Source organism: Haliotis asinina, chromosome 7 (genome assembly GCF_037392515.1).
Source record: "Haliotis asinina isolate JCU_RB_2024 chromosome 7, JCU_Hal_asi_v2, whole genome shotgun sequence".
NCBI classification, from domain to species: domain Eukaryota; kingdom Metazoa; phylum Mollusca; class Gastropoda; order Lepetellida; family Haliotidae; genus Haliotis; species Haliotis asinina.
The window spans coordinates 43,165,708-43,178,614 of NC_090286.1; the positions used below are offsets into that span (position 1 = coordinate 43,165,708).

Below are 12,907 nucleotides of genomic sequence, written 5' to 3' on the forward strand. Positions count from 1 at the left end.
AGGGTAACCGTTGAGTGTGGTGAATGTCTTTCTGAGGTGGTCCAGTTCATTGTTTAGGGCATCAGGGTGGCAGAGGGCTTTGGCACGTCTGGTAAGGGTGGCGATGATAGCTTGCTTGATCTGAGGGTGGTGGCAGGAGTTGTAGTGGATGTACTGGTCGGTGTGCGTCGGCTTGCGGTAAACTGAGGTTCTAAGTCCATCGTCTGTGGTGTGGAGGGATACATCAAGGAAGGGCAGGTGTTGGTTGGTCTCAGTCTCCATGGTGAACTTGATTCTTAGATGTTGGTCGTTGAGGTGGTTGAGGAGCTCATTGGGGTATGACAACGACCCCAATGAGCTCCTCAACCACCTCAACGACCAACATCCAAGAATCAAGTTCACCATGGAGACTGAGACCAACCAACACCTGCCCTTCCTTGATGTATCCCTCCACACCACAGACGATGGACTTAGAACCTCAGTTTACCGCAAGCCGACGCACACCGACCAGTACATCCACTACAACTCCTGCCACCACCCTCAGATCAAGCAAGCTATCATCGCCACCCTTACCAGATGTGCCAAAGCCCTCTGCCACCCCGATGCCCTAAACAATGAACTGGACCACCTCAGAAAGACATTCACCACACTCAACGGTTACCCTCCCCAGCTTGTCACAGCCACCATCAACAAGACCCTTAAGGACCGAGAACCCCGCCCCAAACCTTCTCCATCACCCATCAGAGTAACCATACCCTACCTTGGCCCCATCAGTCGTCAAATATCACGCCTCATCAAGACCAAAGCCAGCATCAATGTCACCTTCTCCAGTGGCAAGACCATCAAGACCTACCTAAAAGCCAACGGTAAAGGACCCAGCTGTGAACACCCTAACCCGAGAGGATGCATCTACCAGATCCCTTGCAACTGTGGCGACCTATACATTGGAGAAACGCTGAGACCAATCAACACCAGAATGAAGGAACATCAGACCTCAGTCAGGAAACTCGACCAGAAATCGGCCATCTCTGAACACATTCTCAAGAACCCTGAACACTCAATTCGATGGGAGGACACTAGGATACTATCTACCAACAACAACAACTGGCGCCAAAGGAAACTGCAAGAGGCCATCGAGATCCGGAGACAGAAACCAGCCATCAACCGCGACCAAGGAGTGTACCTACCAAGTGCCTGGGACTTATTGATAAATTAATCTCATCTACCTGTGTACATTCTATCTATGTAATTCATGTATAGCCTATCTACCCGAGTACATACTTGTGTTTGTACATCACCAACCCTCATGTAAACATGCTCACCCCCTATCGTGTGTTATGTACATCATCCTATCATGCGTAATGTATCACCATTGGCTTCCATCCTTATCCCCAATCATGTTATGTAAACATATCCTATCAACTGTAATGCATTACCATTGGCTTCCATCATTGTTTTCTTAACTATCGGCTTCCTATCAGTGCTTGTTTATACTAGCTTTCGTTAACTCATTCCACTTGTTACTTTGTTATTGTTTTACCTGTACATATAAATACACCTCTGTATCCCTTTCTCAATCACCTGATGAAGGAGTAAGCATTAACTCCGAAACGTTGTGTTCTCTCATAAAGAAGTTGATATCCATAAAAATCTTCATTCTTACACCAGTTTGAATTAAAATTGATTGAAGATTCTAGTTTCACAACACTGAATGTAATGCAGTTTCTGGCTGTCATTTGTAGAAAATTACCAACACCAACGTTTTACAATGATTGGCAGTATGGTTCCCCAATCACAATTAAAGAGGGGCAGCGGGGTTGCCTAGTGGTTAAAGCATTCACTTGCCATGCTGAAGCTCTTGGTTCAATTCCCACATGGGTACAGTGTGTGAAGCCCATTCTGGTGTAGCCCTGCCGTGATATTGTTTAATTATGGCAAAAGACATTATAAAATTAAACTCACTCACCATTAATGGTGTTGTTAATGTCACTGGTTGAAACTGAAACATAATTATTTCATTACTGATAAATTTATCAATATGATCAAGTCCATTTTCATTTACCGTTTTAATGGCTATGTCTTTCTATTGATAGTGGATGATATGTTTACTTGCCGCATCCGTGTTTAATCTGATAGTATGACTGTGAATACAGCAGAATTCCACAACTCATTGTTTTCTACTTTAGATGGTGTGTGGCGTGGCACCAAACTTCTGAATCTCAAACACATTGTGGATGAAGCCATTAGGTTGAGTGGAGAGAGGTAAGTTTTGTCACTGCAAGTCAGCCATTACAAAGCCAGGCTTGGGATTGTGGATCACGCTGTATGTCTTGTGGAGAAATCATCCTTCCATAGCCAATTATTGGAGTGTATTTGAAGGTAAAAGCAGCAATTGTTCAAAATGAGGAGGGTTCTTTTGATGTTATGTCATCAGGTTTAAGGCGCTGACATCTGTTGTATGATTGTTCATGATTTGTACTGTAATCTTAGACGTTAGAGCTGGTGATTTGAAGCATTTGCTCATCATGCCAAAGGCAACGGAAGATGTAGGCACAATTTGTGAATCCCATTTCTACTGCTGTGATATTTATGGAATATTGCTGCAGTGACAAAAAGCATACTAAAGTTCTACTCAGACCAAGTTATATATGAAACTGTTTGCCTTATAATCATTGAAGGTTTACTTTTTGGCTGTCAGTATGTAGATTATAACAGTGTGTTCACTGTTTCAAAATGTGAGGTAGATGTCTTTAAACTTTTCAAATCAGATTTTAACTCCTTAATATCAAATACATGAAGGAAATGTGTTAAATGATTATGCAGTATTAATCAGAAAATAAATTCACACATTGAATGTTTAATTGATAATGCAAAAATAGTACATCAGTGCAAATAGTCAATGACATCATTCAGTCAAATAATGCAACCCAAGAAATTCCCTATCTGTGACAACCATAGGGGAAACTAGCCTAACATTAGTTGTTGGTTTATGGAAACATTCACAAAAAGAGTGTCTCTGTAAATGAATTGAAGGACAGTGGGGTAGCCTGGCGGTTAATGCATTCACTTATCATGTCAAAGGCCAGAGTTTGATTGTGCACATGAGTACAATGTGTGAAGCCCATTTCTGGTGTCCCCTGCCATATTATTGCTGGAATATTGCGAAATGCAGTTAAAACACAAGTTACTCACTACAATGAATTTGCAGATTGTTTCTTCTTGAAAGGACTCCATTGGTTTTGATTCAATACGGGCATTTCCATATTAACTGATATTCATTCCAGAAGCCACAAAGTGTCCAAGTGTATCGTAGTACGGCATCTGTCACCGTCTGACGAGGAGGTGATCGACGGGGATGGGGATGGCCATGATGAACCTCCGGCCAAGAGGCCTTACAGGAAGCTCAAGGTTAGAGACTTTGGGGACATCTTTAATATGCCGACTGCCTGTCAAGAGTTTACTTGTATCATTTCTGGTCGAATTTGCACTACGAGTTACAGTCTCAACAGGTACAAGAAGCAGTAATGTCCTGATGGTAGCAAAGAAGTCCAGGATTCGTTTGTTTCTTGTGCCTATTTTGCCACTATATGAAACTTGTTTTAAAATACCACTTACGAGATAACTTGTAGTGGCAAATTCAACTATAATTGACACTACGAGTATACCCGTGGTGGCAGTCAAAGTAAAAACAAAGTTTGTTTATTGTCTTATTCACTATTACGCATCTGTTTTTGTATTAAAATGTAGTATGTTTGCAGTTTGTGCTGAAAGCTTACGTTTTTTTATGACTATTACATGGCCCCTAATAATAAAGTGAAATTTGGTGTGTGAGCTGAACACATTAAAGGTAATATTTTGTCAAAATACATTTCCTCGTAATGTAAAGATAATCTCCCCTTGAACTGCAGAGCAAATGATACTGAAACTGCACAAGATTGTTCCCTGATTTGTTCAAGAAGTTCAAATCTGATTTTTTCAAAACTTAGTCACTTTTGTATACAGGTGAGCTACAGTGCCCATGTCACACATGAAGATTCAGGTTACAATTGATCTTTACTTGTTGTAAGAGGTAACTAATGGGATTGAGTGGTCAGGCTCATTAACACCCGTCATTGTATCCCAGTTGTATAGATTGATGCACATGCTGTTGATCACTGAATTGTCTGGTTCAGTCTGGATTCTTTGCACCGCCACCACACACCTGGAATATTACAAGGTGCCCCTGGTCACTAGGTGATTGCTCATGGTGCACTTCTGATGATACAGCATTACCAACTTTGTAAACATTCGGTGTACGTCTTGCAGATCAACTGGCACAGCGACCGTGATGTGTGGTGGCATGATGTGATGAAGGACATTAGTGACATCTCAGAGCCGGAATGGATGGATGCAGAGGACCCTCTTTTCATGCTGTATACCAGGTGATTATCTCCCTTTTTTCAAAGCTGGCCATGTGGGATTCATATTTTAGTTGACAACGGAATGAGCAATCTGTAATTGTTTAGTCTTTTGCTGACAACGATCACTGGAGCTGGTGACTACAGTTTTAAAGATTATGCATTCACTGAACTTCAGTCAGTCGATGTGTCAGTCCCATGATCAACAGTGACTATAGCCATTTGACTCAATCTGAAGCAGACTGATGAACTGCAGTCTAACTCCAACACCAGTAAACATTTAATACACGATGAAACGCTGACCATATTCAAAACATAAAACTTAGTATTTTGCATAATTTATGTCCTATATATAAAAAGTTTTTTTATCATAAAACTTTAGGCACAGTGCACTGTTAGCTACGAGAGAGGAGTGCATGGAGAAGAATAGCCAGGTGTAAGAGAAGCATGCGCAGAAGTGCCGACGAAGGTTATTGATTCATTTACTTGTGTTGTGCTGTCCCCATCCTTTCAGGCACATCTGGCTGTTCCTCTCTTTGCACTGCTCCCATTGTATATGTACGTAGCATTGACTTGTAGTACAGATTGTACGCTGAATAACCACGAGAAAAACACATGAGAAAAAGTGCTTGATTCAAAAATGAATGTAAATTGTTTTCAGGGAAGTTTGATTAGAAAATGCTTACAACTGTTTTACATTGACCCAGATATGTGTGAGGTCGAAAAGATCAGTATATAGAAACATCTGTTGTTACTGAGATTTTTTTTCAGGCAGCCCGACATGAAAGTTGCCAGCATTTGGCTGGCAGGCTGGCGGGCTGGCGATCATTTTGATCTCTGTATATGAATGTGAGTGTTAGGGCTGCAGCGATTCACCCAGGCCTCGGTTTGATTCAATTTTCTATATTGGATCCTTGATTTGATTATTTTTGATTTGACTCTTCATACAAGTAAATACATCAGATTTCATTTATTTCTCGGAGTTGACTTTTTCATTGTGAAATCCGTCGTCAACATGGCATTGTCTACTAATAACAGTTATTATTTTATATTTGTCAACCATGTTTCATGTTATTTCAGTGCTTGAGTCAAAATTACATTGTGGCAGTGTGGAAATGAATTAAATTGGTGTTCAGATAATAAACTGCTAATGGTTATGCAAAAATCAAAACTACGGTGTCAGATTTGATTTTTGATGAATCGAACTGAATGATTGCAGCCCAAGTGAGTTATGGGCAGCCTGCCATGCAGTTTTGTGTATGTGGTCCAGGACAGAAAACTCACCTGCTATTGTAAAATTTGTTAAGCATATGAATCATCTGTGTGTTTCAGTGGTTCAACAGGGAAGCCTAAAGGCGTCCTCCACACTGTTGGGGGCTACATGTTGTTCACGGCCACAACATTCAAGTACGTGTTTGACTACCAGCCTGACGATGTGTACTGGTGTACTGCTGATGTTGGCTGGATCACTGGACACTCGTACGTCTGCTATGGTCCACTAGGAAATGGAGCCACCAGCATCATAGTGAGTGTGTGAGGATGTAGATTGAGTCTTGAGGTTTCTTAGTGTCATATTTGTCCATTGAATGTGGGATTAGATTAGCACTTTTTTTCAAACTTTGGCGTTGAAAATGTACAGATATATGCCACAAAAGAGGCCCATATGACTGCCCAACGGTCTGCAAAGGCTATGAAGGAGACCCGGGCACAGCTCATGTGGGACTGTTTTGGTGGGAAATGGGAGGCTACTCATGGGCTGAATGATATTACGATTGCTTCAGGGGAGAGAAGGAGTTTCAAGTTTCTACTTGAGTTAGGATAAGTTTAAAATATCAATTTTATCATAAAAATAATTTTTGTACATGAGTTTGTTGCTCCAATGTGCTGTCAAAATTACCTGAGATATGTAACTGCTGTAGCGTTCATTACATAAATCGCGAGTAAGTGTGTGGGTGAGTAGGGTTTTATAATACTTATAGCAGTATCACAGCCCGGCATTCACACATTCTGCCCGTGTTGGAAATCAAACTTGTGTCTTTGGTGTGACAGGTGGACGCTTTAATCACATGGCTGCCCAGGGATGGAAATCTCCCATTGCCCGGCATCCTAGTCCAGTGTTTCTTTCTGTTGGGCAAGCAAATTTGTGTATGTTGTGGTGTACCAGGGACCAGTAAACTTTCCAATGTTAATTATGTTGCTTATTTTAAAAAATCTACAAGAAAATTGGTCAGTATAGTGGGAAAATTATCAAGGCTAGTGTTTTTACATGTGCAACTGTGCAGAAGTACACGAGCAATTTCAAGTTATTTCCACTCCTCTACTACCTCATCATTGATGAAATTTAGTTGAAATAATTCATTAGTCAATATATGTATTAAGAACGTCATAGTATTTTAAAATAGAGCAGATGCACGGCCATGGGACTACTGGTGTTATTTCGTCAAGATTATCAAGGCTCTACCCTTATGTTAGGCCATTCAGGTCTCTCATGTACATTGATCCCTGTGTTCAAATGTTTGTATGTCTGCCACAGTTTAAGGGCACTCCAATGTGTGTTTATTTCACAGTTTGAGGGCACACCAATGTACCCTGATGCTGGACGACTGTGGGAAGTGGTAGACAAGTACAAAGTGACCAAGTTCTACACTGCCCCTACAGCCATTAGGTCACTGATGAAGTTCGGAGACAGCTTTGTCACAAAGTAACAAAACTTTCATACTTGCGTTTGATCTTTGTGTTTTGAATTGTTCAAGTAAGACAACCTAAGGCAGCCTTCACATGACAAACAAAAGTTTGACAACACATATTGTGTCATGTGCGCATCATGTCTGTTGGTACAGTCACATGACAATTTAATTGACTGCCATTGGTTGTTTCTGAACAACATGAGTTTGACAACACATGTCATACTTGTGTTTGACAACACCAAGAATTTGATGGAAAAGTTGGTGAGAATAGAAGCTGATCCTATTTCTTGAAGAAAGTTCGACAACTCTGAAACAGGTGTTGTTGGCAACTTGTTGAAATGTTCCCTCTCTCAAACTCAGGTTTGACAGCTTATGTTGTCAAACTTTAGTTTGCAGTGCGAAGGCTGCTTAATACCCACTGTTTGGCATTGACTGATAATACATGTAGATCTTATTTTCATCTTGCTAAATGGAACATATCTCAACATTGCCAATTTGCTACCATTTTGTCATTGATGAACACAAGAAATAACAGTGAAAGAGAACACAGTTGCTGCTTCTTTTCTGTAGTTCTGTCAGTCAATTTTGAAGGAATAAATCATGTTTGAATATATTGCTGTGTAGATTGTAGATTCAACAACACAAATGATAATGAAACATGTTACATGTTTTTACCCGATTTAGTAGAACACACAAGAAATAGCGCAGTGCTTACTCTTGAAAAGCTTGTGATAGTGTTGAGGTATGTTATACTGTGCAGTTCAAGGCATTCAGATGTGTTCAGTGTGTATTGTTCAGTATTATTTTGTAGATACTCCCGAAATTCCTTGAAGATCTTGGGTACAGTAGGTGAACCTATCAATCCTGAGGCCTGGCTGTGGTATCACAGGGTTGTGGGCAATGGAAAATGTGCAATTGTAGACACGTTCTGGCAGACAGAAACGGTAAGTCAACTATTGGTACCCTGAGCCATAGAAGGTTGTAGGTCCTGATCATGGATGTGTCCAGTATTTTAGTATGGAAATAATACTCTTAGTTATTAAGGATGAGAAAGCTGTCGTCCATAAGGACCTGCAGGAAACAAAAGCTTTGGGCTGAGTCTGCTTCTGTCCTACTGCATGACAAGTATTAGATGAGCCACGATCTTATAAATAACCCCAATTTGCATATATGGGAACAGAACCCCTCCAGAACATTTCATTTGAAACGAGGGAAACAGGTTGTCGTCTAAATATTGAGAAGTTCAATTTCCTCCTGTGAATCATGTTGTGATGGTGTCTAGCTGAACTAAATCACTAAACAAGACACGTGTTAAACAGTATTATTTTCATGCCACGATCAGCAAGCATTGCACATGCTTAATCGCCAATCTACCTGTAGCAACCAAGTATATTCGTCCAGATTACTTACCCCACCTGCTTGTCACAAATCACTTTTGAAACATAGTTGCTGATTGCACAACTAAATCTGATTGCAACCAGTCATAAATCCTGAACTCTCACACCATTAAAGAGATGTATTAGAACAGTGGTTCATAGGAAGATATGACAAGTAATCTCTGTGGTAAGAGAATGTTTATCATCAGAAATCATTCTTTTTAAACAGTAATAATAAGTGAGTTGTGTGTGAAAATTACAGCTTAGTAATGTCATTATGGTAATTCATGATGTCACAATGTTTCTAAAAGCACTGTGATGTAATTGTCTTGTAGAGATATCTCATCAACCAAGAAATACCTCCTGTGGAAAATTGATTTCGTTGTGTGAGTTTGTCACTTTCTCAACACATGGCATGGTTGGGGTCAGTTAGTTCATATACATTTGTGTACATGTATGTGTTGCTGTTTATTGGTGTTCTCTGATTGTGATACTCCTATTGCAGGGAGGTCATGTGATCACCCCACTTCCAGGTGCCACACCTACAAAACCAGGATCAGCTGTGAGTATTTATTCTCATACCCAGATTTCTCTCATCTTTGTTAACTGTTTCCATAGTTTACTGGCTCGAGTGTCTGCCTGGAGAACAGAAGGTTGTGGGTTCGATCCCCAGCCATGTCATACCAAAAGACATTAAGATATGGTACTTGTTGGCCCCTGTCTGGTGCTTGGCATTAATGGGTACAACAATAACTGGTTAGCTTTTAGTCAGTATAATGTTTCTGAGTGGGGTATTCATGCTTAACTGTGGCATGGTATCTCAGTGGCCTGGCACTATAAAAACATCTTAAGTCTGGGCTATTACAAGCAGCCACACATGCATACACATACACATCATCATATGATTGAAATATTCTCAAGTGCAAGGTTAATGACATTTCATGTCACCTACACAATAACAACATATAGTTGTGTATTCTCTGAACACCTCACTGTGGTGTGGAAGACATAATTTTGTGCCCTGATTGCAGAAAGATGTTGACTGACGATGTTGTTACCCTCCTGGTGCTCAGCATTAAGAGAATATAACTTTAAAGCAAGCCAGCACACATATGCGAACCCTTGAATGCACGCACCGCCTTTTACATTGGTTTATAATCTAAATCACATTGTTTTCATATTATAGATGTGATGGTTTATATTGCATGCTGATGTATATTGAAACAGCAATCACAAAATCCTTTTATAAAATGAAATCAAGTTTGAAATTTTAAACACAATTTGGAAGTGTTAACCATATTTAGCATTGTTCTGCCTTCATCCAATGCATAAGCTGAGATGAGGTAGAATGAAATGAGGTTTATCTGGGGTCTGTCTATGTGAGTTGTTTGTACAAGCATTGAAGTATGCCTCCTTTAATAGAGCTAGCCCAGTGAGATACATTTGGTATAAAGTGGCCTTGGATCAGACCTCCTTTCCCGTATTTGTCAGGCAGGTGCTGCATCATGGAGACACTGTTGTCTCTGACACCTGAGGATCCTTGAAGATCCAGGTTAGCATTGATCTTCAGCAACCCATGCTTGTTGTAAGAGGCCACTTACAGGATAGAGTGGTTTGACTTGCTGACTTGGTTGATACATGTCAGCGTCTCCCAGTTCTGTGTTGTGGATCACTGGATTGTCTGGTCCAGACTCGCCATATAGCGGGAATATTGCAGAGTGCGTCATAAAACTAGACTGAACTAAACTCACTCACTCACTCACTCACTCACTCACTCACTCACTCACTCACTCACTCACTCACTCACTCACTCACTCACTCACTCACTCACTCACTCACTCACTCACTCACTCACTCACTCACTCACTCACTCACTCTGACCTTTGCTAAAACGTCTGAGAAAGTCTGAAGCAGATCACTGTTATGTCTTCCTTGTTTTGTTACCAGACATTCCCTTTCTTCGGTGTAGTCCCAGCCATTGTGAATGACGAGGGAAAGGAACTCACGGGGGCTGCTGAAGGATATTTGGTAGGTGGTGTTTATTTTCCCCAAAAGTTTGTAATCCCAGATGATACTGTTTCCAATAAAATTGACCATTCAACAAATTTCAGTATTAAGGTTTGGTGTTAATCTTATGGACATGATAAATGTCTAGAATTGATTATTTACACGTGGATATCATATCCCTGTGATATTACACAGTTTTGCGTGAACAGAGAAACCATTGTCCTGGTACATTGAAGTGCCTGAATCGGGTTCCAACATGTTGGTCCGACTGTTTCCAGGTCTTCAAGCAGCCATGGCCCAGCATCATGAGGACAGTGTATGGAGACCATGAAAGGTTTGAGACCACATACTTCAAGAAGTTTCCTGGGTACTACTGTACCGGAGATGGTGAGTTCAGATCCTCTACAGTTGCATAGTGATACGATTTGCTACATCATTTACCTGACAAGCTGTGAGGGTGTATTGGTGTAGTCTAGTGGTTTATACTGTAGACTTACTTTCATTCCTTTGTGGGTACAATGTGTAAAGCCCTTTTCTGGTGCCACTTACTTGAATATTTTAAAATCTCTGTAAAACCATGCTCACTGATTCATTATAATCCAAACCCTGAATAAAATGTTTACGATGAAATGCATCTGTATGCTCTCAAATGTTTTACAGGTCCTACCCTGGTTGTAATGGGACATAATGTTTCCCCTGTGATCCTAACATGGCAGAGCAACAGAACTTCAAATATATGTAATGAATGATACAAGAATCCAAAGGTTCATGCCACGCTAGGCCATTCAGGACTGAGAATAATGAACAGGGTGCCCGCCCACAATTTGTAGACCAGTGTTGTCTTTAGTCCTGAGTGTTCGAGCAGAATAGCTGTGCAGGTCATGAGTCTTCATGGATGTCTTGTATGATGTGCTAAATTCCATAACATTGAAAAAGTACTTGACTTTCTTAGAAAAAAATTCACATGTATTTTGACCTTGAACTTGACGAACTATGTTTCTCTGTATTTCAGGTGCACGTAGAGATGAAGACGGGTACATATGGATCACCGGGCGTATAGATGATATGGTGAATGTGTCTGGCCACTTGTTGAGCACAGCGGAAGTGGAGTCCGCCCTCATTGAGCACAAGGCTGTGACTGAGGCAGCGTCTGTCTCTCACCCACACAAGATCAAGGGAGAGTGCATTTACTGCTTCGTCACCCTGAAGCAGGTGAGGCTACACTCTTACAGTATCTGTTCGTGTTCACACAGAAACCCGCAGTTTTCACGCAAAAAAATGATAAAAAGATGCAAGAAATATTTTGTATGTGTGTTTTGGATGCACTGATCCTGATAAAAAAGCTAGACATTTTGCTACATACAAAGAAGCCAGACATTTTGAAATTATCCAGGATTGTAAAGAAAATTTCACGCAGAAAAGATTTGGACTGCATATTTATAATATTATTTCTGCTCGCACACTTACAAAACCTACTGCGAACGCTTAGTATTTTTTTTTTTATCTTAATGTATCTCCTTTTTTTCTCTGTTAATGCTTGGGAATCATCCACGATCAATCATGTTACGATAACTTACAGTTTCACTTCCTGGTATTTCAGGGCTTTGGCGTAGGAATGTCAACACCAGTCTAACAAATAAAAACTCCTTTGTGTGCGGTGGGCTTCCCTTGATTTTGTAGAAACAGTGTGAAACTGTGTACAATGTAGTCTCTTTTGCTTTAAACCACTTTAACCAAATGGGCCTGCAGATTTCATTCAGGGCCTGTAGATTTTATAGCCTGCAGGCAGCAGCAGTCCCTGATGGCCAGCTGGTAAATTAAAAGTGTTGCAAACACTGGGTCCTATGTGTGAAGCCCATTTCTGGTGTCCCCTGCCATAGTATTGCTGGAATATTGCTAGAAGTGGTGTAAAACCATTCTCACTCACTCATATGTTATATCAATGGTGGGTTCCGTGTTTTCCAAAGCTTGACTGTATTAAACAGGGTAGAGACAGAGTTGTCATTAATCATTCCTACTCATCTGAGTTTGTCAGCGCCAGTAGTCCGTGAGATATGTTAATGTACCAGAGTTGTACCAGCAATTTAATGGTATTCACATTATCATGGTGTTTGTGATTCATTGTTTCAGGGATTTGAATTCACCCCTGATCTTACAACTGAACTGAAGAACATTGGTAAGTGTGAATGAGCTTCAGATTTCATTAAATAAATTGCAATTTTAATTTTGTATACAAGTGACGATGTTTGCTTCAGCCGTATCCATGGCTGCAATGGTTTACCATTTCCTGATTGGCTGTAAATAGGGTGGTTTGGGCATGGGTTCAACCATTGCGCTGAGCAACCTCACTAATTTCCTAATGACATCTACATTTTTTTTTAGATAATTTTCAAAGAATAAGTCTGCCAAGATCTTTTTCAGTTCGGACACTCTTTTAACGTTTTTGGGGCCAAATGCTTGA

At 40.5% G+C, this 12,907-nt stretch overlaps 1 protein-coding gene across 1 annotated transcript in view; it reads left to right on the forward strand.

Moving 5' to 3' along the window:
- LOC137290865 (acetyl-coenzyme A synthetase, cytoplasmic-like) overlaps positions 1 to 12,907 on the forward strand; it is a 34,655-nt gene that overhangs the window by 17,237 nt on the left and 4,511 nt on the right. The window contains exons 5-15 of the mRNA XM_067822028.1: positions 2,166 to 2,241; positions 3,264 to 3,387; positions 4,285 to 4,400; positions 5,709 to 5,901; positions 6,944 to 7,077; positions 7,875 to 8,007; positions 8,945 to 9,001; positions 10,387 to 10,467; positions 10,725 to 10,833; positions 11,459 to 11,658; positions 12,577 to 12,622. Of these exons, the coding sequence (XP_067678129.1) occupies positions 2,166 to 2,241; positions 3,264 to 3,387; positions 4,285 to 4,400; positions 5,709 to 5,901; positions 6,944 to 7,077; positions 7,875 to 8,007; positions 8,945 to 9,001; positions 10,387 to 10,467; positions 10,725 to 10,833; positions 11,459 to 11,658; positions 12,577 to 12,622 (1,269 nt within the window). The remainder of the gene's footprint in view (positions 1 to 2,165; positions 2,242 to 3,263; positions 3,388 to 4,284; positions 4,401 to 5,708; positions 5,902 to 6,943; positions 7,078 to 7,874; positions 8,008 to 8,944; positions 9,002 to 10,386; positions 10,468 to 10,724; positions 10,834 to 11,458; positions 11,659 to 12,576; positions 12,623 to 12,907) is intronic.